This window comes from Vanessa tameamea, chromosome 13 (assembly GCF_037043105.1).
Source record: "Vanessa tameamea isolate UH-Manoa-2023 chromosome 13, ilVanTame1 primary haplotype, whole genome shotgun sequence".
In the NCBI taxonomy this organism is placed as follows: Eukaryota; Metazoa; Arthropoda; class Insecta; order Lepidoptera; family Nymphalidae; genus Vanessa; species Vanessa tameamea.
Genome location: NC_087321.1, coordinates 1,219,373 through 1,245,838, shown reverse-complemented (window position 1 = coordinate 1,245,838; position 26,466 = coordinate 1,219,373). Strand labels below are relative to the sequence as shown.

At 36.5% G+C, this 26,466-nt stretch overlaps 2 protein-coding genes across 46 annotated transcripts in view; one reads left to right on the top strand and one right to left on the bottom strand.

Moving 5' to 3' along the window:
* Positions 1-5,908: 5,908 nt before the first annotated feature.
* LOC113397811 (uncharacterized) overlaps positions 5,909-26,466 on the bottom strand; it is a 168,688-nt gene continuing 148,130 nt past the window's right edge. The window contains exon 9 of the mRNA XM_064216661.1: positions 5,909-5,920. The gene's annotated coding sequence lies outside the window, so the exon portion shown is untranslated. The remainder of the gene's footprint in view (positions 5,921-26,466) is intronic.
* Mhc (Myosin heavy chain) lies at positions 6,125-25,759 on the top strand. 45 transcript variants are annotated; one of them, XM_064216657.1, is made up of 26 exons: positions 6,269-6,287; positions 6,896-7,165; positions 7,794-7,937; positions 9,156-9,340; positions 9,585-9,780; positions 9,951-10,014; positions 10,090-10,188; positions 10,674-10,777; positions 12,283-12,420; positions 12,542-12,811; positions 13,416-13,586; positions 15,215-15,394; positions 15,486-15,645; positions 16,056-16,114; positions 17,018-17,105; positions 17,552-17,669; positions 18,432-18,549; positions 19,220-19,356; positions 19,441-19,567; positions 19,977-20,186; positions 20,638-21,524; positions 22,069-22,147; positions 22,638-22,883; positions 22,966-24,801; positions 25,022-25,063; positions 25,317-25,759. In XM_064216657.1, exons 2-25 carry the CDS (start codon positions 6,959-6,961, stop codon positions 25,043-25,045), a joined length of 5,847 nt encoding a protein of 1,948 aa, XP_064072727.1. In that variant the 5' UTR covers positions 6,269-6,287; positions 6,896-6,958; the 3' UTR covers positions 25,046-25,063; positions 25,317-25,759. The 45 variants fall into 45 exon arrangements, with proteins under 45 accessions (XP_064072709.1, XP_064072721.1, XP_064072727.1 ...); XM_064216639.1 differs by lacking the exons at positions 6,269-6,287; positions 25,022-25,063 and adding an exon at positions 6,125-6,143; XM_064216651.1 differs by lacking the exons at positions 6,269-6,287; positions 7,794-7,937; positions 25,022-25,063 and adding exons at positions 6,126-6,143; positions 7,586-7,729.

Genomic DNA, 26,466 nt, shown 5'->3' with positions numbered 1-26,466 from the left:
CGTCTTTGAATACGACATAAAATTAGCATAATTTACGGCAGATTAACTGTATTTTTTTATGTCCACAAATATGACATAACTGACGCTGATTCCTTCGAAAGAGAATTTCATTAAGCAAGGTTTGACATGAAATGCAAAAATTATCAAATACGTATACTAGGTGGTAAGTTCATCAGCTATTCTACTGTCAAACGTACGTATATAATATTGATGTGTTCCGATTTGAAAGGTGAGTGAGCTAGTGTTACTACAGGACATAACATCTTAGTTATAATTACAATATCAAAAACCGTGATGGGGAAACTCCCAAGATCGTCAAACACTAAAATTTACTTTTGCAACGTCATATATCCGTAAATTATGTTCCAACCAGCATTGGAGCAGGGTGGTGGAATATTATCCAAAACTTTCATCAAAAGGAGATAATGTCAATCTGTTATTTTATTTTAACATTATGCACGAGAAGTGTTAACCATTTGACAGTAATACGTCAGTTTATATCGCAAATATCAAAGTCTATCATGCCATGTTCTATTATACCATTTCTGTTTTGATATACTCTATGATAGTTCGTGTCATTTTTTTCAGTCGTTAAAAATTTCTTGGTATATCACACGAACAAAAACTGATATAAATTGTAACGAAAATAAGATGTACATTAACTATATTCTTTTAGTTATTCTGGCAATTCTGTTATTAATAAAATAAATAAATTTAGATACCCAAGAATTTAATGCAATGCGTATAAAACATCGAGATCAATATTTAAAAGAAAAATATCTTGGACCGTACGAAGCCCGTATTCAATTAGATTTGGAAGCAAAATGAGCGAATTCATACGCGATTTTATTTTTCGAACATCGAAGTGAAATTTGCTATGCTAGAATAACATCAAGATCAATAAATAAAAGCCTTCTTGAAAGATTTTTGTACTTAAGCACTTTCGAATCTTTGAATGGTCAAATTCTACCGAGAAAAAACGGTCAGATCCACCCGCACACGCATGGTACACACATGAAAATGATCAATGGAATAAAAGAAACTTAATAGTTTATAACTATTTACGGACTATTCCGCGCCGAAGGGTCAATCAAATAAAATCAACGTATAAAATAATATACGTTGTTTAATTTTATACTTTGTATAAAATAGTATGACTTTCTTATTAATGTTATTTTTAACAAATTATAAGTTAGAATTACTTTAAAACCCTATCCATCATTAGTCTATATGTATAGACTCATTGTCGACCGTGACTTCGTTTTATGGATTATTTGTCAGGTATAAAAAAGTAGCCTATTTCTTTTCCCGGAGTTTAAGCTTGTTTCACATCAAATTTCATCAAAATCATTTCAGTGATTTGGACGTGAAAGTGCAACAGGCAGACAGTTACTTTTGCATTTATAATATTAACATAGAAGTATCGGTTATTATTTATTTATTCAATATAGAGTTATATCATCTATTCAAATGCGACACGAATAATGAATTAATCTCTCGTTATATTGTGAAAGCAGGGACCGTTTGGGATCACATAAAAATATTGTAATGTTCCGTAGTCTGAAGTTATTAATAAACGACAGCTCTTGCACGATACGTTGAAGCGTACATATTATAGGAAAAGAATTTGAAGTAAAATAAATTATAGTTATGAATAATATATTATTATTTATTGTAAATAATAATGACTTGTACTGAAAGAAATATTAAAAATGAAACTAAGGTGCTATTTCCATTGTGCCTTTAGTTACACTTCAAACTGGAACACAACCATACCAAGTTTACCAAGTGTTGATATTTGAACGTAGAATGTATTATGATGTCCTCCTGACCGATTTCTAAACACGGGGGAGCACGCCTTGACGTGCTTTCCGAGGCACGGGATTGTACATACCTCGAACTTCCAGACTCCAGGCGATTACTGAGAATTTTTCGAAAGAAAAATCCAATGACATTTTATCGGCCCAACGTGGGATCAGAACCCAAGACCTCGGGATCCTGCAGCTTTGCAGCCGCTGGAACAACAAGGTCGTAAAGAATATCTGAAATGTGAGCCCAACCAACAAAATAATTAAAACAATTCAAGTATTACAAACACTTTTGCATCATCATTAAAATGATAATTGATAAATTAAAATTAACATTAAAACTAAACCATAATATCAGATTAATGTATTCTGATTTTATTTTTGAACAAACACCGTCTGAGATATAAAGTAAATGATAGATAGCTACAAAATGTTTTGAACGAGTATTCATTATTAATCTTACATTAAACCCGACCCACATCGTTAAGACCTGTCCCATGAGTCATATTTATTTCGCTCCAGAATTCTTGAAATACGTCTTAAGATAGCTAAGATGTATATATAAATAATATATAATATGTTTGAATATTTTTTTAAACTTGGTCTCGAAATAAGCGATAAAAGTGATTTCGGTTAATTTTTCATTTGTATTTTCGTTCCTATTTGGGAAATTGTTTTATTTTAAGACATCTTTGATAATATGTGTCTTGATGTTCAATATGTACGAGCGAGAATCAAACCTGTGATTATTATATCAACGAAAGTTGAAAATTATTTTTAAAATAAACTATGCTTATAAAGTTTTGAGTTCTCTTTTTTATCCGTATGGTCCGCCTGATGGTAAACTGTCACCACTGCCCATATCTATTGGCGTTGTAAGAAATATTAACAATTCCTCACTTCACCAATGCGCCAACAACCTCAGGAGCTATGCTGTTATGTCTCTTGTGCCTGTAGTTACACTGGTTCTCTCAAACCAGAATACAAAAATACTAAATATTGCTGTTCGGCGGTATATGATGATTGGATGGTACCTACCGAGATCGGCTCGTACAGAACTCTACAACTATGTAAAAATATAGAATAAATTTAAAAAACGAAAATATTTTTAGAATAATAGTAAAATCATTCCCACTGAATGACCCACTGCTAAGTGAAGACCCCCACTTCTAGGGAGATGTATTCCAGATTATTTAACCACGCTTCTAATGACATACATGTATGTGTAGTATTTCTTCGCCTCAAAAAACAATATAACTACGATATGCATACGAAAATATTGCTCGATCGAATTAGATCTCACCATCTTAAGGTCATATTCTATCTATAATAATATCACGAATGGGAAAACTGAACTATCGCGTAGTCCTACTTAAATTTTATTCATTATCAATAAAAGTCAGTTGGCAAATAAAATAATAGTTAAATTTTTACTTTATTGTCCCATTTGATTCCATTAATTGGAACATATGTTGATTTAACGAACGTGCAAATAGCTTTCGGATTGATTTAATGTTACGTGTGTTATGACAGTATGTAAGAGCGAAATTTGTACGTTAATTCAATTCATTTCAGGGTTGTCGTATGTTAAATAATTTCATTTGAACATTCATATTAAATATACTTAATATAAGTACGGATATGTATCCACTAGATGATATGAGCTTCGATCCTCTCTCCTAGTTTAGTTTATATTTCCTTTGTTGATTGTAATTGATTTAATAGTCCTCTTGTTGAACAGAATATGTTAATCTGAAGATTAACATATTCTGTTATTGAAGTTATTTCAGGCGAGCACTCTAAGATTTTATACTTTACTGGCTGTTCGTCCCGAATTTGTACGCGTGAAATTCATACAAATGTACCCGCCTATTTCCGCCTTAAAGTAAAAAAAATCTAAAAAGCGTCGCGAAAGGAGTAACTGTGCTAAATTTCAAGTCAATGAGTGGTATTTCACTTGCGTAATATACATATTTACGTAAGTGAAATATCACTCATCATCTCTGAAACTATAAGATAAAGTGGTGGTGGATTTAGCAAATCTTTAGCTATACAGGAGGACTACACATGTACGCCTTAACATACTAATGTATAAATATATATAATGTATAAATATATGTTGTGAAGCTTCTATAGCATTTGACGAAAATAGGGAACTTGCCTATATTGAAATCGGTTAAATATTAGGTTACACGTGTAAAAATCAGTGTCATAATATAATTTTACTCATTAGTGAATTGTTCCGTAAATTGAAGAGATACCATATATATATTGGAATTTGCTGTCCTTTCTAACCATGTGAAGATGGTAGCTTGTATATAATTTGCGGTTTCTTCTCGTTGCAAGCTGCTTTCCGAAACAACGCTCGAGTTTTAATATTAACCCTTTACAAATGATTAATTATAAAATTTATTTTGTTTTGATTAAAATTAAAGTCCTTTCCCAATAATTTCACAACTGAATTCGTAAATTTTTAATCCGTTCTCACCAATATTCAGATTGATTTACGATAATGCTTTAAATGTATAAAACATTTGTAATATTTATTTAGTTATCTATATATTTAATTCAATAATTTAACATGACCATTCATACTTACTTTTATGAGCCTAATTAAATAAAGAGTACTTTGTTTTTGACGATATTTCTCGATCGAATTCGATAACTTAAGGTGCGCACTGTGTTAATCTATAAAGTTACTTAAGAATATTATTATATATTGGAATTACTTTATTGGTTATCTGCTTAGTACTTTAGTTACGAATATACGTGAGTTATTATGAAATATATTAACATATAAGAAATAGATAATTATTAAAATATATTCTAATAGTTCTGTGCAAGCCCGTCTGGTTAAGTATTTATGGGTATTGTTGTGTTCCGGTTTGAAGAGTGATCACTCACTCCAATCGCCAATGTAACTACAGGCCCAAGAGACATAATAGTTTAGCTACCTAGATTGGTAGTACATTGGCTATGTAAGGGCAATGTCTATTGGCGACCATTTACCATCAGGTGGACCGTTTGACCATCCGCCTAACACTACATAACGTTCATATTATATTTCTGACTACCTAATATGGCATACGTTGGCTAATTTTTGTTTTTTTTTTTTGTATTTTCAAGAATACAATTTATTCAATAATATGTATAAGTCTTTATTGTACGTGTAAATAAAAAACACAGCAAATGAATTAAAATTACTATATAATATCTACATATTTGCAACACGCGAAAAAGCACAGACTTAATAAGGTAATTAATATCATCAAACGCTTGTTCATTTAAGTGATGAGTTTACTTGCATAAACGGTACGACAGACTGTCCCACTTTCTCAATCATTGGAGATTCTTTTGCTGGTAAACCGTGGGTTTTAAATGGGTACCTTTTTCTTATTCTATTCGGAACCGACTAGCCATAAATATTTAACATCGGCTTTGGCCCCTAATCTAAGAATGGCTGCAGTTATCATCACGCTAAGACATCGGACGTGTTAATTTAATAATACTATGAATTTCAGTACACTTGTACACTAATACACAGCCCTGAGGATAAAATATAGACATTAATATTCCAGCGTGACATTAAATGCACTTACACACGTTTATGTGACATTTCGTGGTCGTCACGTCCTCCAGCGTGTTTACTTCATCGACGTGTCAAATGTAATATATATTAATTTAAATTTTATAATGAGTCTATGCATTAATTGCCCCATCAACTACCAACTTTTCCCTCCAATTTTATATCGGTTTTTTTTTTATTTAACGCGAGAGTTATGATAATAAATATTAGTAATTTAAAATAAGAATAATGTTAACATTTATTTATATTTAAGGTTGAGTTCGATATTTTTTTGACATTACGTTGTTAAATTTATTTTAAAAGTGGAATCTTTTTTGTATCGGCATAAATAAAACGGAATAAAAACGTATTCTAATTTTAAAATGAATCAAATATTGCGATCGTTCCGAAATACCTTATTGCATCCAAACCAATTTCACTCATATACCACTTTTAGCGAACTGATTAACAGCCAGTTTGTTTTCAATTACGCTATAATCCTAACACGGCCGTTTCGTTTTATAAACATGCCTTTCAGCTCCAGCGACTCCAGCAGTCATCTAACATGCGGTCTTTTCAGGAAAATCAAATTTTTTCAACGTCCAGCGATGCGTTCAGCGAGCGTTCCCGCTCGAGTGAAAGCTAAGCTCGTCTGAAAGTGCTGGCTAGGCTGGCATCCGCCTAAAATGGGGTGATCGGGCGCGGTGGTGTCGTGTTGCGCGTATAAAAAGGAACGGAGCTCCCCGCCGCCGGTCAGAACGGCTTTAAACGTAAGTACGCACGCATGTGTTACCCCGTGCGTCTAGTGTAGTGCATCTTTGACATCGCGAGTGATTCGAGATCGAAAGTGACGTCGACGCCAGCTGGTTTACCGATTGGATTGGATTTTTGCAATTGTGTGCAAGTGGCTCCAAGTGAGGTTCCAGTTGTTTATTGCCTTGGTGGTGGATTGTTGAAAATGCGCTCAGTTCAGTGTGTTGAATGAAAAAAGAATTGATTTATGAAAAGTTCTCAATCAATTGATATATATTTAAAGAAATCGCATCAATAGAATCGAACTTATTAAATTTCTAAAAATTGATTTGCGATAATTGTAATAAGCACGAATAATATTTAGATATAAATAAATTAATTTGTAGATTATTCAAAAGAAAATATTTTTTTTCATTCAGCTTTAATCTTAAAGGGAAACCCCGAATTAGAAAGCAATAACAATTAAAGTCATTCAGAACTCTTGAACCAGCAACCATTGCCATAAAAGACAATAAACAACAATCCATGATCGGTCTAAATCCGTTGGCGCCGTTCCAGAACCGCATTCCTGTGACGTAACATCCGCAAAGGGCCGTTCGGGATAAGCTAATAAAAACGCGCGCATAAAACTCCGTGTTACGCAAACGGCGTTCGAGCTGGCACGGTTCCCAAACCGGCTACTACTCGGGTTACAGCCACAAATAGACGCACGGGGCCTCTGATTCGCGTGCAGGAGGAACACTCGGCTAACGTATAGCATTTTCAACAGGAAGGCTCCAGGGCTGTGTTCTCGTGTCTCGACTAGCCCAAAAGTCTCGTAAGCCCCTCCGAAATGCCGAAGCCACAAGTACAAGAGGGCGAGGACCCCGATCCGACCCCATACCTGTTCGTCTCTCTCGAACAAAAGCGTATCGACCAGAGCAAGCCCTACGATGGCAAGAAGGCTTGCTGGGTTCCAGACGAAAAAGAGGGCTTCGTGCAGGGTGAAATTAAGGCCACCAAGGGCGACCTGGTGACCGTTAACCTTCCCGGAGGCGAGGTAATTATTAGTAATGAACGATGGTGGTGATAAATTACCAAACAGGATCTGATGATTTTAAGTTAATAAACATAGTTTCAAAATAACAGATTATTTAAAAAATAAAATAAAAGAGGATATAAAAGAAATTTTGGAATCAAACTTAAATAGTTAAATATTTTTAAATAATATTTATAAATAAATCAAAATTATTATACTTTATTTATATTTAATTATTAATTATTTTTATTAAAAAGATATTGTATAAGAATAAGAAAGACATTCACATCCTATTAGATCATTGATCAGAAAGACTAATGCAATATATTTATTGAATATCAATGAACTATATTTAATATATATTTATATATCATTATTTGTTTAATAAATCTAGTCACACGTATTATGTCCACATATTTAATGCCTTTATCAAATGAGCAGGAGAAGACATTAAAAAAGGAACTCCTCTCACAAGTAAACCCGCCGAAATTCGAGAAAGTCGAAGACATGGCTGACCTGACGTACCTTAACGAGGCTGCCGTACTTCACAATCTTCGACAACGATACTATGCGAAACTTATATATGTAAGTAGGCGCAATTGGCGCCTTAACCATTACAATAATACTGATCGCCATATCTTTCCCGCAGACCAAAGACTTCAAGAAGGACCTAGTAGCACAAGTCAACCCGCCTAAGTACGAAAAATGTGAGGATATGTCCAACTTGACATACCTCAACGACGCTTCGGTTTTGTATAACTTGAAGCAGAGATATTACCATAAGCTTATTTACGTAAGTCAGGAGAAGTCAGGAGTTGCAGCGTTCGAGTTTGCATGTTTTTTCCTCGCCTTTCCAATCTCTTTACGTCATCGAATCATTGGAAAATTATCAAGTTTTAGATCCAATAAATCTTAGATTGACAGTTCAATTAGAGTCGAATATAAATATAGATTCGGAGAGATCAGAGCTCGACTGTTTGTTGTTCTATTTTAAGCGTCATATTTTTAGCTCTGATGTGAGTTTGAAATATGCAATGATAATAATTACTCTCAAAGTTTTAAACGCAATTTCGTAATTGTTAAACATTTGTGTTTGATAAAGATTTAAAGATTGATTGCGAATATAACCAATCGAAATATTATGAAAATGGCAAATTTAAATCTAAAAATGCCGTATATTTTCAACATAATACTTTAAGTAAATTACAATGCTATTCTGTCACTGAATTCAAAACAAGTATTTGATTTTCCAATATTAGGCGTGTCTTCTTTTCAAGTGGTGTCTACTTTACTCTTCTTTAAATCCACTCAATTTTCCGAACTCCTATTTCAGCGCCGTTCTTGAACCCTCGTACATAGGACAAGACGGTGAAATTGGACTCCATGGCGTCCAGGAAACTTTGTTTTTAATGTCTTTAGATTAGTTTTTTTTTCAGTGTTGTATCAAAAGTGAGTTCTTACTTTCTATGACTTTATATGATTAAGGTAATAATTAAAAAGTAAGAGCTACACTGTTTTTGTTTTATAGCTGGATAAAAGACATAGTAAAATGTCCATCTGGCTCTTCTATTTTCTTTCATGGATATGTTTTCTTATGATGATTTATTTTGCAATATGTAAATTACGAACTAAAATTCTCCTATTATATTGTTACTATGTTCAATAATCTTTTTTATATATTTACTTATTTTTTAATAGTATATATTAAAAAATATTGAGGAGAATTTTATTCGTATCAGGCGCTGAAATTAATGTTTCTGTGCCTTACATATTCGTGTGTTTTTCTGTGTTTTTATTAACGCTAAGTTTCGTTCAAAATTCTAAATTATATTTGACGTTAAATTTTTCTTCTGTATGATTTAAATATTCGTGTTCCTATTGTTTCTCTAATTGGAAAATTGAAATTTCACAACTACAGTTTGTTATCTTGTACTCCTAAATTGTATACTAAAATCATTGGAAGCTATCCACGGTGTGTAACATTAACTAATTCTTCAAAAATCTCATGCAGACGTACTCGGGTCTCTTCTGTGTCGCCATCAACCCTTACAAGAGATTCCCCGTGTACACGTTCCGATGTGCCAAGCTTTACCGAGGCAAGCGTCGTTCGGAAGTGCCACCCCACATTTTCGCCATTTCCGACGGCGCCTACGTCAACATGTTGACCAACCACGAGAATCAATCTATGTTGATTACGTAAGTAATTCACTTATCTGTACAATTTCCAAAATCAAGGTATTCCTTGATTTTACGATCAACTAAAGAAAATTACGTTAAAAAGTAAAAACCATATTTTTGATTTAATTTAACTCAAGTTGAAAAGTAAAAATTATTATTATTCAACATTACGTATAAACTGTTTTTATTTACCAGTATTTTTTAAGCTGTAAGACCTCCACTTAGACTTCCTTTAAATTAACAAAAATCTTATCAACAACAGCGGTGAGTCTGGTGCCGGAAAGACTGAGAACACGAAGAAGGTAATTGCTTACTTCGCCACCGTTGGTGCAGCGCAAAAGAAGGACCCTACCCAGGACAAGAAGGGATCCCTGGAAGACCAGGTCGTCCAAACTAACCCTGTGCTTGAAGCCTTCGGTAACGCCAAGACTGTGCGTAACGACAACTCCTCCCGTTTCGTAAGTATACCTTTTATTATATTTTCATTTCTAAAACTCAAAATATTCATTGATCCTATAACAAGAAGCATAACATTAATAATTCAGTACAATTTGGTATTAATCCAAAGCATTAAAGTCTACTTTTCTTAACCAAACCATATAATTTAACTTATAATTTCCTTGACCAGGGTAAATTCATCCGTATTCACTTCGGCCCCTCTGGAAAACTGGCTGGTGCTGACATTGAGACCTGTAAGTAATCTTTCAAATGGTAAATATAGATTATCCATTTGAATGTTGACTAAATTGACATTTTCCTTCTCCTAGACCTGCTCGAGAAGGCTCGTGTAATTTCCCAGCAAGCCCTTGAGCGTTCTTACCACATCTTCTACCAGATGATGTCTGGTTCCGTAAGCGGTCTTAAAGGTACGAAACATTGTTCCAAATGATGGTTAATATGGGTAGTGATTTATTTGAAAATAGATAACTTAGAAACTATTGAATGGATTATTATGTTCTTATTTGAAAGAACTACTATACTTGTTGACTAAAATTACAAATCACTCGAATAAGTTTGTCGTGGTTTATGACTGAAATCAAACGATGAAAGTCTTAGCATTATTATTTAGTCAACTTTTTGAAAAGCAATAGAGAATAAAATATTCTTTAATTCATTTGGTATTAATAATTAAAAAAAAAAAAAAGATTTTTAATTTATTTCAATTACAATAAAAATAATCACAAATGAATGTAAATATTTCAGAAAAGATTCATTCGATATTTAAAATTCAAGATTAATTTATGATGATGTTAATTATTACACAATTTTAGCATTAGCACTAATCGCACTACACACAGAAACCTAGACCTGATAATTTAAAATAGATATTAACTTTAATTCCACTATTTAGACATGTGTCTGCTGTCAAACGACATATATGATTATTACATCGTATCGCAAGGAAAAACTACAATCCCAAACGTAGATGATGGCGAGGAATGTCTTTTGACCGATGTAAGTTAGCCTTCCTAGAGCTGAAGGCGTTAACAGGGTTCCTATAGTTTTTGCCGTCTGACCTCTTTGCCGCATACAACCGGCTGGTGGTCGAGTGATCTCGCCTCAGAACTGTAACGAGATGTTTTAGAATAGTTTTGTTTATCCGTACCAGAGCATGAGACTGTCCCCTTTACCTTAAATGCACCAAATATCACACGTGACTGTTATTGGTGTCGTTTTGTAGCCATCTGCTATTTGTCTAACGACGTCAACGACTACAACATCGTATCGCAAGGAAAGACCGTCATCCCTGGTGTTGACGACGGTGAAGAAATGAAACTTACTGACGTGAGTCCAGAATAAGACTACTGGCTCGTGTGTTTCATATTCTATCTTCTTGTCTCTTGTGTTTCTTTCCGCTTGCTTTGCTTAAGACTGATTAAAATTCAGTCAACGCATGTGTATGTCAGATTATTTGATCTTTACAGAGTTAACGATGCTAAGCAACCGCATCTCGGACTATCCCCTAATAAGTCAGGGGAAGACTCGGATACCTGGTGTCAACGACGTTGAACAATTCGATCTGACGGTCGTAAGTTGTAAGCCTACGCAAGGAGCGTGCGTCTTGAATCAGTTATTCGTAGTCCGCAAAGTTTGACCAAGTTCTGACAAAATTTCTGACATGCACATTGCATGCTCGCTCCCTGCAAAAGGTACAGTGAGCGTTTTGCACAGGTTTTAAATCACAAAAGGCTGTTTATTCCCTAGCACAGGCACCCCCCAACACACAACATTAATTATTTTCACAGACATGACACAGACAGCGTAGGTTCAGGATAGGTTCGACATAGGAATTTGTAAGACACTAAGGTATTTGTAATCGTATTAAAATGAAATGTCCTTGTTTAACCAACAGAGATGTGTATGTTGTCCAACGACATATACGATTACTATAACGTCTCCCAGGGTAAGATTACTATCCCCAACGTCGATGACGGTGAAGAATGTCTTCTGACGGACGTAAGTCTAAAGGGTATTTATGAGATAATGCGAGTGACCCTGTAAAGAAGCGGAAAATGAGTTGAAAATCTCAATAGTCTGCAAATTGCAGATTACCACTTTAATTTTTAAAAAGTAGTTTAATATCCAAAGAACTGGATTTAGTCTGGATAGAACCCTAGTGTCATATATATTATATAAGTTTAGATCTTAGTTCAACCCTAGTTACAATATAGTATGCCTATTCCGAACTCGACCCAAAAAGCCTTAATTTTGCTACAAATGCCTTAACGCTACTTTCTTTTACTAACTTTTTATATTTAGTCGTAAGAAAATTGCAATAATTAATTTATGCGCACTTTTTAACTATCGTTTTGATTTAATAATAAAAAAAACAACTCAAGAGTTTTAATGTTGAATATCACTGTTCAATGTGTATATTAATTGTCTAAATTTAGTTTTTTAAATGCTTCATAATAACATTTTCGTTACTTAAACGATATTAACATGCATTATCATTATAGCAAGCCTTCGACATTCTTGGTTTCACTCAAGAAGAGAAGGACAATGTTTACAAGATCACCGCCGCTGTAATGCACATGGGTTGTATGAAGTTCAAGCAGAGGGGTCGTGAAGAACAGGCTGAAGCTGATGGCACTGAGGCAAGTATAATTATTAACTTTAATTCATATAATGAACTTAAATAACAGACCTCGAATTATTATACATTATTTCATGTAAAATTGGAAACGCAATAACAATTTCCTTTTTTTTTCTTTTCAGGATGGTGAAAAGGTTGCCAAGCTGCTCGGCGTTGACTGCCCGGACCTGTACAAGAACTTACTGAAGCCCCGCATCAAGGTCGGAAACGAGTTCGTGACCCAGGGTCGTAACAAGGACCAAGTCACCAACTCCGTCGGTGCTCTTTGTAAGGGCATGTTCGATCGTCTCTTCAAGTGGCTCGTCAAGAAGTGTAACGAAACCCTAGACACCAAACAGAAGAGACAGCACTTCATCGGTGTACTGGATATTGCTGGTTTCGAAATCTTCGACGTGAGTATCAAAACAAATTGACATAGCCTGATCAAAATATTTTTGATCAATGCAATAAAAATTTCTCAAAATCGGTCTTTAACTTGTAATTGAATTGAAATTCAAATACATGATATTAACAACTACAATTTAATTGATAAAATGGTCACATGTTGAATTTATTACTATACATATATTTTTTATAGCTGTAAGAAGTAAGCAGATTAGGTACAAGGTAAAATGGCAGAAAAAGAATGAAAAGTTTTTTCTTTGATATTAATGCAATTTACTTCCTTAGTTCAATGGGTTCGAACAACTTTGTATTAACTTCACAAATGAAAAACTGCAACAATTCTTCAACCATCACATGTTTGTGTTGGAACAAGAAGAGTACACCAAGGAGGGAATTCATTGGGAGTTCATTGACTTTGGAATGGACTTACTGGCCTGCATTGACCTTATCGAAAAGGTATACTGGGTGGCAAAACCCATGGACGACAAAGAAGTTTTGGTGTTATCAATGTTTGGTTTAGCTATCGACGTACCCTGCTACTAATCGATTTTATAGTTTAGCAATCTAACTCAAATTTCCTTTTCTTATCTGGGATTCGTATTATTTTAAAAGTACAACGGTTTCGAGCAACTCTGCATTAACTTCACAAACGAGAAGCTCCAGCAATTCTTTAACCATCACATGTTCGTACTCGAACAAGAGGAATACAAGAAAGAGGGCATCAACTGGACTTTCATCGATTTCGGAATGGACTTGTTAGCTTGTATCGATTTGATCGAGAAGGTAATTGTCCATCGGATCGTTTTGCTCGTCGTCGCCTGAACAACTACAGACGGGATTTAGTTTGGCACATTTTCCAAGTCTATGGGGATAGACGCGGCACGTAATTGCACACCCAGGTCTTGTTTAGGGAAAAATATCTGCGGAATGTGATCCGTAGCCGTATTTGGTTTATGTCCTTATATGTATATAACCCCTAGCTTTAACGTTTTCATTAATTATCTCCCTGCAGTTCAACGGTTTTGAACAACTCTGCATTAATTTCACCAACGAGAAACTTCAGCAGTTCTTTAACCACCATATGTTCGTGTTGGAACAAGAAGAATACCAACGCGAAGGCATCGAATGGACTTTCATTGACTTTGGCATGGATCTCCAACATTGCATTGACCTTATTGAAAAGGTAGATGGCGGAAACGCAAACAAGAAAGCTTGCAACTCGCCATTGTCCTCGAGAAAAGTCGTCTAAATTACTTAATTCCACATTGAAAAATATATTTCTAAATTATATAATCGGGCATAATATACGCTTTTCTCGACGGACCAGCCAATGTAATTGATGTGTTGTGTGACCTACCGTGTGTTTTACTGTATCTGTCTATAAATAAATAAACAAACTTATACATAACGACACGCACATACACTACGACTTATATTCAAGCCAGTATATAGATTTTTAACATTTCTTTCGATATTTTTTACATGTTTCCACGGCAGATGAACGGGTTTAATCAGCTCTGTATTAACTTTACCAACGAAAAATTGCAACAGTATTTTAATCATTTCATGTTCGTCCTAGAACAAGAGGAATACGAAAGAGAAGGGATCATATGGGACTTTATTGATTTTGGTATGGACCTTCAACCGACCATTAATTTAATAGAAAAGGTATTGAGATGTAAATTGTATAGCTTGAGGCTGTAGGGTCGCGTTTAGAAAAAGCTTCAGGCTGGTATAATCGAGGCCAACGCCTTCATCGCCTGCAAATGCAAGAAAATTGCTGGCTGTATCCCCTTCCACGCGCGGTATCAATTAAAATAAATAGAAGCTTGATAAACACACGCAAAAATCGAAACGGCTAATTCATTTGCTATTTTCTAGATACCTCTAAAAATTGCACTAAGTCATCGCGATCTACGTAAATGTAAAAAACGAACAGTTGTCAGGAGCACACTAGATATTTTATGTAGAGCAAATTATATTATATTAAAGATATTAATATTGAGCAGATTTGTGGTTCCATTGTTTTTTTTTGCTGTTTAATCATAATCAAAGAGCTGATAATAGGATAATTAACACGCTAAGTACACGCAGAATAACGTAAGTTAAAGCACGAAACACAAACATACAATATTTATTTGCATGTTGCTTTTATTTTAACGCATAACAATATAGTTCTAAGTACTCCTAATTATCTTAAAATTATTATACTTTATCATTTATACACTTATTCACATAATATAACTTGAACATAAAAAGTCTATAGCTTACATTTTTAAACGTAATGTTTTTTTTTTCTTAAAGTACAATTCAAATTCCAACAAAAAACATTTACAGCAGATCTTAAATTATTAAAGATCTATCGCTGAGCTAAAGGCTTTCGTGTTCTAAACTCACTGGTTCGATTTCAGCCTATGGGTATCCTCTCAATTCTTGAGGAAGAGTCTATGTTCCCGAAAGCTACCGACCAGACATTCGTTGAGAAGTTGAACAACAACCACTTGGGTAAATCTGCTCCTTACCTGAAGCCTAAACCCCCCAAGCCTGGTTGCCAAGCCGCTCACTTCGCTATTGGTCACTACGCCGGTAATGTAAGTATTAAAAACAAAACTTAAAACAACAATAAGAAACCAACGTCTTCTAAAACATTATGATAATAATGTGTAATTTGTCATTAAACAGGTCGGTTACAACATCACCGGATGGCTGGAAAAGAACAAGGACCCTCTTAACGACACTGTCGTTGACCAGTTCAAGAAGGGTGCCAACAAACTGTTGGTGGAAATTTTCGCTGACCATCCTGGCCAGTCTGGTGATGCTGGTGCTGGTGGTGGCGGCAAGGGTATGTACTATTTCATCTGTTTATTTTTAAGAGAAATAACTCTATCTGTCTCAAAGTATATTTATTTAGAATTGTTATTATTATAGACTTAATAATCTAGATTGATTAATTTATTGACTGTATAGCATATCTTTATGATTGTGTCTGGAAAAGGATGAGGATACTATGCATTTAAATGTCTGCTGTAATACATATACAATAGGAGAAATGGACATAAAGTCTATACGAGGTAACAGAAATAATATTTTGTGCAAATCGTTCTCTGTTAATAAATGTAAAATTCGCCTTTGGTATTGGCTTAAGATTTCTAGATAATTTTTATTTATGTAAAATTTCAATTAGAAAGCACAATCGTAACATCAATGAGCACCAATATTTCCCTTTTCAAAACTGTATTTCACGTAAAATAGGCGCTGGAGGCAAGCGTGCTAAGGGTTCTGCTTTCCAGACCGTGTCATCACTTTACAGGGTAAAATGGCACAATGTCAGAAATTTGCTTCTGTGTCACGTCGCTTACTGTATACGTCTATCAACATGCACAGGGTTGACGCTTTTGTTATTATCTTAAATGTAAAATAAATTTACAAAAGTATCAACCCTATATGCTTCACTATAAAATAAATCGTTATGCACGTCTACATATGTTTTACAGCACTAGTTAAAGCCCGCAGGTGTATCGTCGACGATATATATTACCTCCTTTGTAATTGTGGTCGTCCTTGCATTAATTTTTGCTTGTTAATGTACATCCATAGGAGGTCGCGGTAAGAAGGGAGGTGGTTTTGCTACTGTCTCCTCTGCCTACAGGGTACAAACAAAATTATAATTCTTTGGATTATTTGATACTTATAAATCACCTTAATTTAGTGTAGATATACTTCATAAATCTGCACTTGGTTAAACTATTTCTCAAAACGAAATAGTTAATGAAACCTCACTTTCTGATACCTGAGGTGATGTTCCTCCTTACATTCATTAAAATAATAATTATCATAATATCGTTTCCACAAAAACCATTATAGACACACATTATACTTTTGTGTGTCCAAAAAATCAATTATTACCAAAACGCAAACCGTTGAGGAAACCACTATTTTCCTGCTCAATACCATAACTAAGCTTTATGTTTGTCGAAGTATTTTATTAACCCTAGTTTTGTGTGTTTCTTCTATGTTCGTTTTATCATTCAATACTTCAATGTATCATTCAATGTGTGTGTTTTATGTTCAAAAAAAGTCATCGTACCTAATACCTATGTTGTTTATATATTATTAATTTATACGTTACTTTGAAAAAGGATCGAGATTTTGTGTTTTGCTAAAAAATACTTAATCTAAATTTCACTGTCTAATCGTGTAATTATTATGCACAGGAACAACTTAACAATTTGATGACAACGCTGAGGTCCACTCAACCTCACTTCGTGCGTTGTATCATTCCCAATGAATTGAAACAGGCTGGTGAGTAACTGGTTAATTTTACGAGTATTGCCAAGATATGCTAACATTATTTCGTAGACAAAAATATTAATCTATGTTTTATGTTATAATAAATTTAATATTAAATTACTGAGTTATAAACTAGGAATTTTATAGCCCACATAGCGACGCCTACATACTCACTCAACACCTACGAAAATGTGTGGGTGCTAAGTGACGAATATATATTTAGAAGTTGCTTCTGGCTTGCTCAGGCGAATAAACTAAATTCCCAAAACTTCGTCATGTCTGGATGATCTGAAATAAATTCTCCAGCTACTATTTATTTATAGACAAAATATCATTACGTTCAAAATACAAATTTACTTAACTATTACGAGTTTATAACTGCAATTATGACATGAAATTTATGTGTTTTAAAATAACTGCATGAACAATTTCTTTACTCTGATGTCTCCACATACCAGGTCTCATCGACTCTCACCTTGTGATGCACCAGCTCACCTGTAACGGTGTGCTTGAAGGCATCCGTATTTGCCGTAAAGGTTTCCCCAACAGGATGGTCTACCCTGACTTCAAGCTCCGGTAAGAAAATAAGATTGAATGAATGAAGAATGAATGATTTTTTTTAAAAATGAAACAGTATTTATCTATATTTTTTTTATTTATCTGTATACATTAGGATTATGAGTATTTTGATTAAGTGAATTATTTTAGTTGGCAGTCTAAACAAATTCTTTTAGCTCTAGAACATTCGTAAAACTGGAACAGTTTTATTCTTGTCCTATAGAATCTGACTCTTACTGACGTCATAGGAAGCACGTTAGCTATGAGCAACATGTTCTAAAATTATTTTAATGCATCAACTTTTCGAATTTATAAATCTGACACTTGAGTCATTGATTATATCACGCGAAACTTTTCAACGGAATATTAAACTTTATTATTAAAAAAAAAAACAGTTACATGATTCTTGCACCCGCCGCTATGACTGCCGAAAAAGATCCGAAAGAAGCAGCTAGGAAGTGTCTTGAAGCAGTTCAGCTAGACCCTGAAAGTTATCGTATAGGTCACACTAAGGCAAGGATACATATATTGGGTTCATCCGTAGATGAGTGTTCCTATAATAACAAAATGTACCTGAAGTACAAGTCCCGGTATTTGTTTTTCCACCTTTCATATTATAATCGACATTATTTAGCACGAATCACATGACAATACGAAATCATGGTAATTTTTTTTAGATATGTAAGGTAGTTAGTAAAGTTGGTCATATGCGATGGAGCATTCATGATGACTGTTTTGTTTGACAATCCCTCATTGTTTGCCATATATTTGAAAATGTAGCTACAAGATCCTGGCCCCTCAAGCAGCGGAAAAAGAAACTGACCCTAAGAAAATCGCCCAAGTCATCTTAGAAGCTACGGGCTTGGATGTCGAGTCCTACCGTCTGGGTCATACCAAGGCATGTCCATTGTAACAGTAGATTGCAGTTAGTCATGCGATCCAGTAATACCTGGCGGATCGCAGGACTTTTAAACGCTTCACAACATAGTAGAACCTTTAGGAACTGGTTTTATTGTATCCTTCAACCCTTACAGTGTAAGGGCTGCTTTTCCTTTAGAGCCCAAGATACATAGGCTCGTGTTTGTTTTCCCTTGCCATATCCGTAGAATAGTATTATTATCTTTTTTGTGTGCTTCTCGAACGCAGATACAAAATTCTGTGCCCGAACCTGCTCAAAGAGCCAATAACAGCAGAAAAAGCCACAGAAAAAATTCTTGAACATACCGGCTTGGATTCTGAATCCTTCAGGCTCGGAAAGACTAAGGTAGAGCTATGTGCATGGCTGTAGTCATCTATCAACTTTTTTGCTTTTTACTTTTAATGTTTTAATTACTTTTAATGTTTGTTTATTTTAAAAGTTTACACTAATTTTTAGAAGAAATTATTTCGATACGTGTTTTAAGTGTCGTACTAACTTAGTTTCATAAATTCAAATAACATTCTGTAATGCTGTTAATATAGTTATTTTTCTAGTTCTAATAAAATTAGGATATTTCTTATGCAATCTTTTATTAATTTAACCAACTAACGCAGTTGACTCGTCTTAATACTTTTTTTGGGATATATAGGTATTCTTCCGCGCTGGTGTTCTGGGTCAGATGGAAGAGTTGCGTGACGACAGACTGTCTAAGATCGTATCTTGGCTCCAGGCCTACATCCGCGGTTACCTTTCCCGTAAGGACTTCAAGAAGTTGCAGGAACAGAGGTATAAAATAGAAATTAAGTTTAAATTAGAAGTCTAAGAATAGTATAAAACGTGCCCGATACAATTTTGTTTGTCCTTTTATAGATTGGCTCTCCAAGTTGTCCAACGCAACTTGCGCAAGTACTTGCAGCTCCGCACCTGGCCATGGTGGAAACTGTGGCAGAGGGTCAAGCCCCTCCTCAACGTCACCCGCGTCGAGGATGAGATCGCGGTACGTTTTCACCTGTTCCGCGATGATTGAACACTATGACCTATTAAATATTCCAGCACTCATAACGCATGATTCAAGCGAATATAAATAGATTCGACCGCGCCCACCTGGCGGTTACGTGACACCATCGCACCTGCCGCGTCCATTTCTGGATTTATCCCCACTCCAGCAGCTACGCGCTTTTTCCTTACACAATGTAATGCGTGCGGGGGCGATAACACGCCCGCTGGAAAACTCCAGTGCGACTTAGTTGCGGAGTGGTCAGCGGCGCGCGCACCCTTCCTTAACTTTCGAACGAACCGAAATATAGCATTCCTAGTTTAATTTGATGGTGTAATATAAATCTACGATGGCGACTAAATTTATGTCAACATGGGATGGTGTAGATAACAGTGAGGTGATTTTACAGAAACTGGAGGAGAAGGCTCAAAAGGCCCAGGAGGCTTTTGAGAAGGAAGAGAAGCTCCGCAAGGAGGTCGAGGCCCTCAACTCTAAACTGCTTGAGGAGAAGCAGGCCCTACTTGCTTCTCTCGAGGGAGAGAAGGGTTCTCTCTCTGAAACCCAGGAGCGTGCCAACAAACTCCAAGCACAGAAGGCTGATCTCGAGGGTCAACTTAGGGTAAATTTCAAATTATTCATTTTAAATAATATATATTCTACTAACTTTTGTTATATTTGCAAATATTATTAACTCTTAAAATGAATAGTAAAAAACAATTCAATAAACCATTCAATTTAGAAATTCACTTAACGTATCATTATATTCTGAAGATATTTTTAAAATCATGAAATCTTTGGTGAGGTAAATGGCAAAATTACTCATATCTTGTAATTTAATGTGTTTATCGCAGTACTTTAAATAAACAGAAGTTTGTTTATACCAGCTACTTTAAGATGTTTAAAAATAAATTGAACGCCCGCAAACTGCACGATTTTATTGCAAACCATAATAATAAATAATACGATTACTGACTTACTGATAGACAGAAAACAGGCATGATACAGACGATGTAGTTAAATTAACATTAACCATTTTATTATTATGGCTCATTGTTTCAAATTTATTCTAGGACACACAAGACCGTCTCACCCAGGAGGAGGATGCCCGCAACCAGCTATTCCAAGCCAAGAAGAAGTTGGAACAGGAAATCTCTGGCCTGAAGAAAGATGTAGAAGACCTCGAACTTAACATCCAGAAGTCTGAACAAGACAAGGCTACCAAAGACCACCAAATCCGCAACTTAAACGATGAAATCGCCCACCAGGACGAGCTCATTAACAAACTCAACAAGGAAAAGAAACTTCAAGGAGAATCTAACCAGAAGACCTCTGAGGAGCTGCAAGCCGCCGAAGACAAGGTTAACCACCTTAACAAGGTCAAGCAGAAGCTCGAGCAGACCCTTGATGAGCTCGAAGACTCATTGGAGCGTGAAAAGAAACTGCGTGGTGATGTTGAGAAGCAGAGGAGGAAGGTTGAAGGCGACCTTAAACTTACCCAGGAAGCCGTCTCTGACCTCGAACGCAACAAAAAGGAACTCGAACAAACTATTCAGCGCAAGGACAAGGAAATCTCATCTCTCACTGCCAAGCTCGAAGACGAACAATCTTTGGTCAGCAAGGTCCAGAAACAGATCAAGGAACTGCAAGCCCGCATCGAGGAACTGGAAGAAGAAGTCGAATCCGAACGCCAGGCCCGTGCTAAGGCTGAGAAGCAGCGCGCTGATCTCGCTCGTGAACTCGAAGAGTTGGGTGAACGTCTCGAGGAAGCCGGTGGTGCCACCTCTGCCCAAATTGAACTCAACAAGAAGCGTGAGGCTGAGCTCAGCAAGCTCCGTCGTGACTTGGAGGAGGCTAACATTCAGCACGAGTCCACCCTCGCCAACCTCCGCAAGAAGCACAACGATGCCGTTGCGGAAATGGGTGAGCAGCTCGACCAGCTCAACAAGCTTAAGGCTAAGTAAGTACACATTTACTATTTTTAAATAATTTATGACCAAAACTATGATATGAAAACTTTATTTAAAGTGAAACTTAAAAAATATTAAAAGGGATAAAAAAAATTAATAAAATGGGTCTGCCAGTGGACTAAGGAAATATTGTCTATAAATTCGGCGTTTGTAAGCAAAAGCACAAATATAATTTTTTTTCAATATATATTTATCGCATTGCTACAAACTCAGGGCTGAACATGATCGTGCATCTTGCTACAACGAGCTTAACAACACACGTGCAGCCATTGACCAAGTTGCAAGGGAAAAGGTAACATGTCATCCGTAAAGGCATGTGTACCGCCTGGGGTGAAATTGCATGATCCTCTCCCGGTAGACAATCAACTGTACACAACAGACATAATTGTATTCACAGATAAACATTATGATTTTCGACAAAATATATTATGTAATCAGTTAAAACACCGATTCATCGGGGCAGTTATCCTGTCAGCGATAAGGTTTCTAACGGGATAACACTAATGTGCATTATGTTATATTTTATCTACCCAGGGCTGAGAAAGAGCGCTCTCAATACTTTAGCGAAGTCAATGACCTTCGCGCCGGTCTCGACCACTTGTCCAACGAAAAGGTACACAACGATGAAAGATAAACGTGTTGGCATCAGCAATTACAGGACGCTTCGCCGCTTTGTAAAAAAGGAGCAAAAATAGATTTAGCAAAAACAACACATGACTCACCTGTACAAATAGATTCAAAATGATAACGACTAACAATTAAATTCCCGTTTGAATAATAATGCTTTAGGACTGCTTTAAAAAAAATTAAGTGTGATTCTACTAATGTTTATTTAACAATACAGAAAAATGAAAATGCATGAAAGTAACCTTACGCGTAATAAAGAACAATTTTATGTTATTTATTAAGCAGATGGAGTTAGTCATTTTAAAACTTGGTAATTGTTTTTTTATAATAACATACTGATATATACATCATTTTTAGGATTCTAATATTATGGAAACATGTGTTTTTTCGAACTAATACTACTGTTTTAAAACACATACCTTAATAAAAAGCCAGTAACTGTATTTTACATTTTTTAAAATTGAAACCTTTCTTAGGCTGCTCAAGAAAAGATCGTCAAGCAACTTCAACACCAGCTCAACGAGGTTCAAGGCAAGGCTGATGAATCCAACCGCACCCTCAACGACCTGGATGCCGCTAAGAAGAAGTTGTCGATTGAGAACTCCGACCTGCTCCGCCAGTTGGAGGAGGCTGAGTCCCAGGTGTCGCAGCTCTCCAAGATTAAGGTGTCGCTCACCACACAGTTGGAGGACACCAAGAGGCTCGCTGACGAAGAGGCCAGGGTCAGTATTTATTCTACATAATAAATATTATATGCTAAAAATTTCGATTTACATAGACTTTATACTTTCTTTTTTTCAACAGGAACGCGCTACTTTGCTCGGCAAGTTCCGCAACCTCGAACACGATTTGGACAACATCCGCGAGCAAGTGGAAGAGGAAGCCGAAGGCAAGGCTGACCTACAGCGTCAACTGTCCAAGGCTAACGCTGAAGCTCAACTCTGGCGCTCCAAGTACGAGTCCGAAGGTGTTGCTCGCTCCGAGGAACTCGAAGAAGCCAAGCGCAAACTTCAAGCCCGTCTCGCCGAAGCCGAAGAAACTATCGAGTCTCTCAACCAGAAGGTTGTTGCTCTCGAGAAGACCAAGCAGCGTCTTTCCACCGAAGTCGAGGACTTGCAACTCGAGGTTGACCGTGCCACTGCCATCGCTAACGCTGCTGAGAAAAAACAGAAGGCGTTCGATAAGATCATTGGTGAATGGAAACTCAAGGTCGATGACCTTGCTGCTGAACTTGACGCCAGCCAAAAGGAATGCCGTAACTACTCTACCGAATTATTCCGCCTTAAGGGTGCCTACGAGGAAGGTCAGGAACAACTCGAGGCCGTACGCCGTGAAAACAAGAACCTCGCTGATGAAGTCAAGGATCTCCTTGACCAGATTGGCGAAGGTGGCCGCAACATCCATGAAATCGAGAAGGCCAGGAAGCGTCTTGAAGCCGAAAAGGACGAACTCCAAGCTGCTCTCGAGGAAGCCGAAGCAGCTCTTGAACAAGAAGAGAACAAGGTTCTGCGCGCTCAACTCGAGCTGTCTCAAGTCAGACAGGAGATCGACAGGAGGATCCAGGAGAAGGAAGAAGAATTCGAAAACACCCGCAAGAACCACCAACGTGCCTTGGACTCTATGCAAGCTTCCCTTGAAGCAGAGGCTAAGGGCAAGGCTGAGGCCCTGCGCATGAAGAAGAAGTTGGAGGCTGACATCAACGAGCTCGAGATCGCCCTCGACCACGCCAACAAAGCTAACGCTGAAGCCCAGAAGAACATTAAACGTTACCAGGCACAGATCAAGGACCTCCAAACTGCCTTGGAAGAAGAACAGCGTGCTCGTGATGATGCCCGCGAACAGCTTGGAATCTCAGAGCGTCGTGCAAATGCCCTCCAAAATGAGCTCGAAGAATCGCGTACGCTTCTTGAACAAGCCGACCGTGCCCGCCGCCAAGCTGAACAAGAACTTGGTGATGCCCACGAACAGCTCAACGAACTTTCTGCTCAAAGCGCTTCCCTCTCTGCTGCTAAGAGGAAACTCGAGTCCGAGCTCCAGACCCTGCACTCTGACCTTGATGAACTCCTTAACGAGGCTAAGAACTCCGAGGAGAAGGCAAAGAAGGCCATGGTTGATGCTGCCAGGCTTGCCGACGAACTCCGTGCTGAGCAAGAACACGCCCAGACACAGGAGAAACTTCGCAAGGCACTTGAACAGCAGATCAAGGAATTGCAAGTCAGGCTTGACGAAGCTGAAGCTAACGCGCTCAAGGGAGGCAAGAAGGCCATCCAGAAACTTGAACAAAGAGTCAGGGAGCTTGAAAACGAGCTCGACGGTGAACAGAGGAGGCACGCTGATGCACAGAAGAACCTGCGCAAGGCTGAGAGACGCATCAAGGAATTAACCTTCCAGGCTGAAGAAGACCGCAAGAACCACGAACGTATGCAGGACCTGGTTGACAAACTGCAGCAGAAGATCAAGACCTACAAGAGGCAGATCGAAGAAGCCGAAGAGATCGCCGCCCTTAACTTGGCTAAGTTCCGTAAGGCACAGCAGGAATTGGAAGAAGCTGAAGAAAGGGCAGACCTTGCCGAGCAAGCTATCAGCAAATTCCGTGGCAAGGGACGCGCGGGATCAGCTGCGAGAGGAGTCAGTCCGGCGGTAAGTTGTATTTCTGAAAATTCCTAGAATTACATTGCAAATCAGATGTCATAAATATAATTCTAAATAGATAATCTCCAATGATATATCAATTTAAAAAAATAAGCAATTATAATTCATTGTTTTTCGAAAGATTAAGAATTAGTCAGAAACAATCTCTGTGATTTTGGTTTGATTGTAAGACGAGGATCAACTAAATCGTCATATTTTATTCATTCAGGCGTCCGTTAAAGGGCGTCCATAGATCACCACTGGATCACATGTAAGTTGTGTTGCCCCCGATCAAAAACACAACATCGGCACAATGTACACTGTCGATTTGTAGATCTTAGAACCCTCTGTGTTTATCCTTAAATTATGATACAAATGTAAAGCATGAATATGATTCGATATAAAAAGGAATCGTTATTCAATAGGACATAAGAAAAAACGAAGCTGCGAAGCCGCATGTATCCTGCACGTTATCATAAATTTGGGAACTGTGAACAATTTAATCATTCGTGATTTCCTTTCAGCCCCAACGTACGCGCCCCGCCTTTGACGGTTTCGGCACCTTCCCACCAAGGTTCGACCTGGCGCCCGAAAACGATTTCTAAACGTTCCACTACAGAAATTAACAAACGGACTGTACAGATGTTTCGTTATACCAACATTTTTATACAATAGCAAATATAAGACAGCGTGAACCAAAAAGAGCTGTACCAAAAATGTTACGCCCAAAAATTAAACTCTAGTAATATTAATGTTTTTACGAAAGGTTATTTTGTATCTTGTTGATATTTATTTATAATTATTTATAACCGTGAAGTATGTATTGCGCGAGGCGGAGGATGGGTGGGCGTGCACCCGCACCTAAGAGACACGACTTCCAACTTTTTTACGGAGCCGCACGCGCATCCATCGCTCGCCTTTTTTGACATCCAATAAAGCGATATCGTTGTCATAAAATATTAACAAATGTCTTTTTATTTCTAACCTTTATTTTCATAGATAGATTAAAAGAAACACGTTCAGAATTTTTAATGACGATTAACTTGCTTTAAAAAGTTAAACAATTTTAAATTAAAACACATTTTCTGGGTATTTGAACATTACACACATTACAAAATAAACAATGGGTTTTAAATGATTCTAAAGTAAATAAATGTTACCCGCATTGTTAAACATAATGGCAAATCATAGTAAAATTTGAAAATTTTTGGTATTCGATATATATATATAGATATATATATAGCAAAAAATTAGAAACAAAAATTTCAAGAAAGAGACTAAAAGAGATAGATAGAGATGATGACATTTTGCTTAAAGATTCGAGAAAGATCGTCTATCATGGAGCTCTAAACACATTTATTTCGAAATAGCAATTGATTTTAAATATGCACACTTAATTATTATTCATCAATTGAGATTTTGTATGACACATTATTTATTTGTCTAAATTATTTAGTCGAGCGTTCTAAATGAACACTTTAGTTGTTTGACATTTTCCGACACTGAAACTCATATTAAAAACGTATGTAGTTTTATCTAATAATATAATTGATTGTATGGGCAATGTTATAACAACACAATATTGTACTGGTATGCTGAAGATGTTTACAAAACAATTGAATATAAAATTCGGCAACCAGATTGACCAAGATCCAAGCTATTGTCATTTTTATG

Excerpts from the sequence above, each read along its gene's own strand:
- Mhc (XM_064216639.1), top strand. The coding sequence starts at position 6,959 with ATGCCGAAGCCACAAGTACAAGAGGGCGAGGACCCCGATCCGACCCCA. Across the intron at positions 19,568-19,976 it reads GCGTCGAGGATGAGATCGCG|AAACTGGAGGAGAAGGCTCA; the intron begins GTACGTTTTCAC and ends GTGATTTTACAG. Across the intron at positions 20,187-20,637 it reads ATCTCGAGGGTCAACTTAGG|GACACACAAGACCGTCTCAC; the intron begins GTAAATTTCAAA and ends AATTTATTCTAG.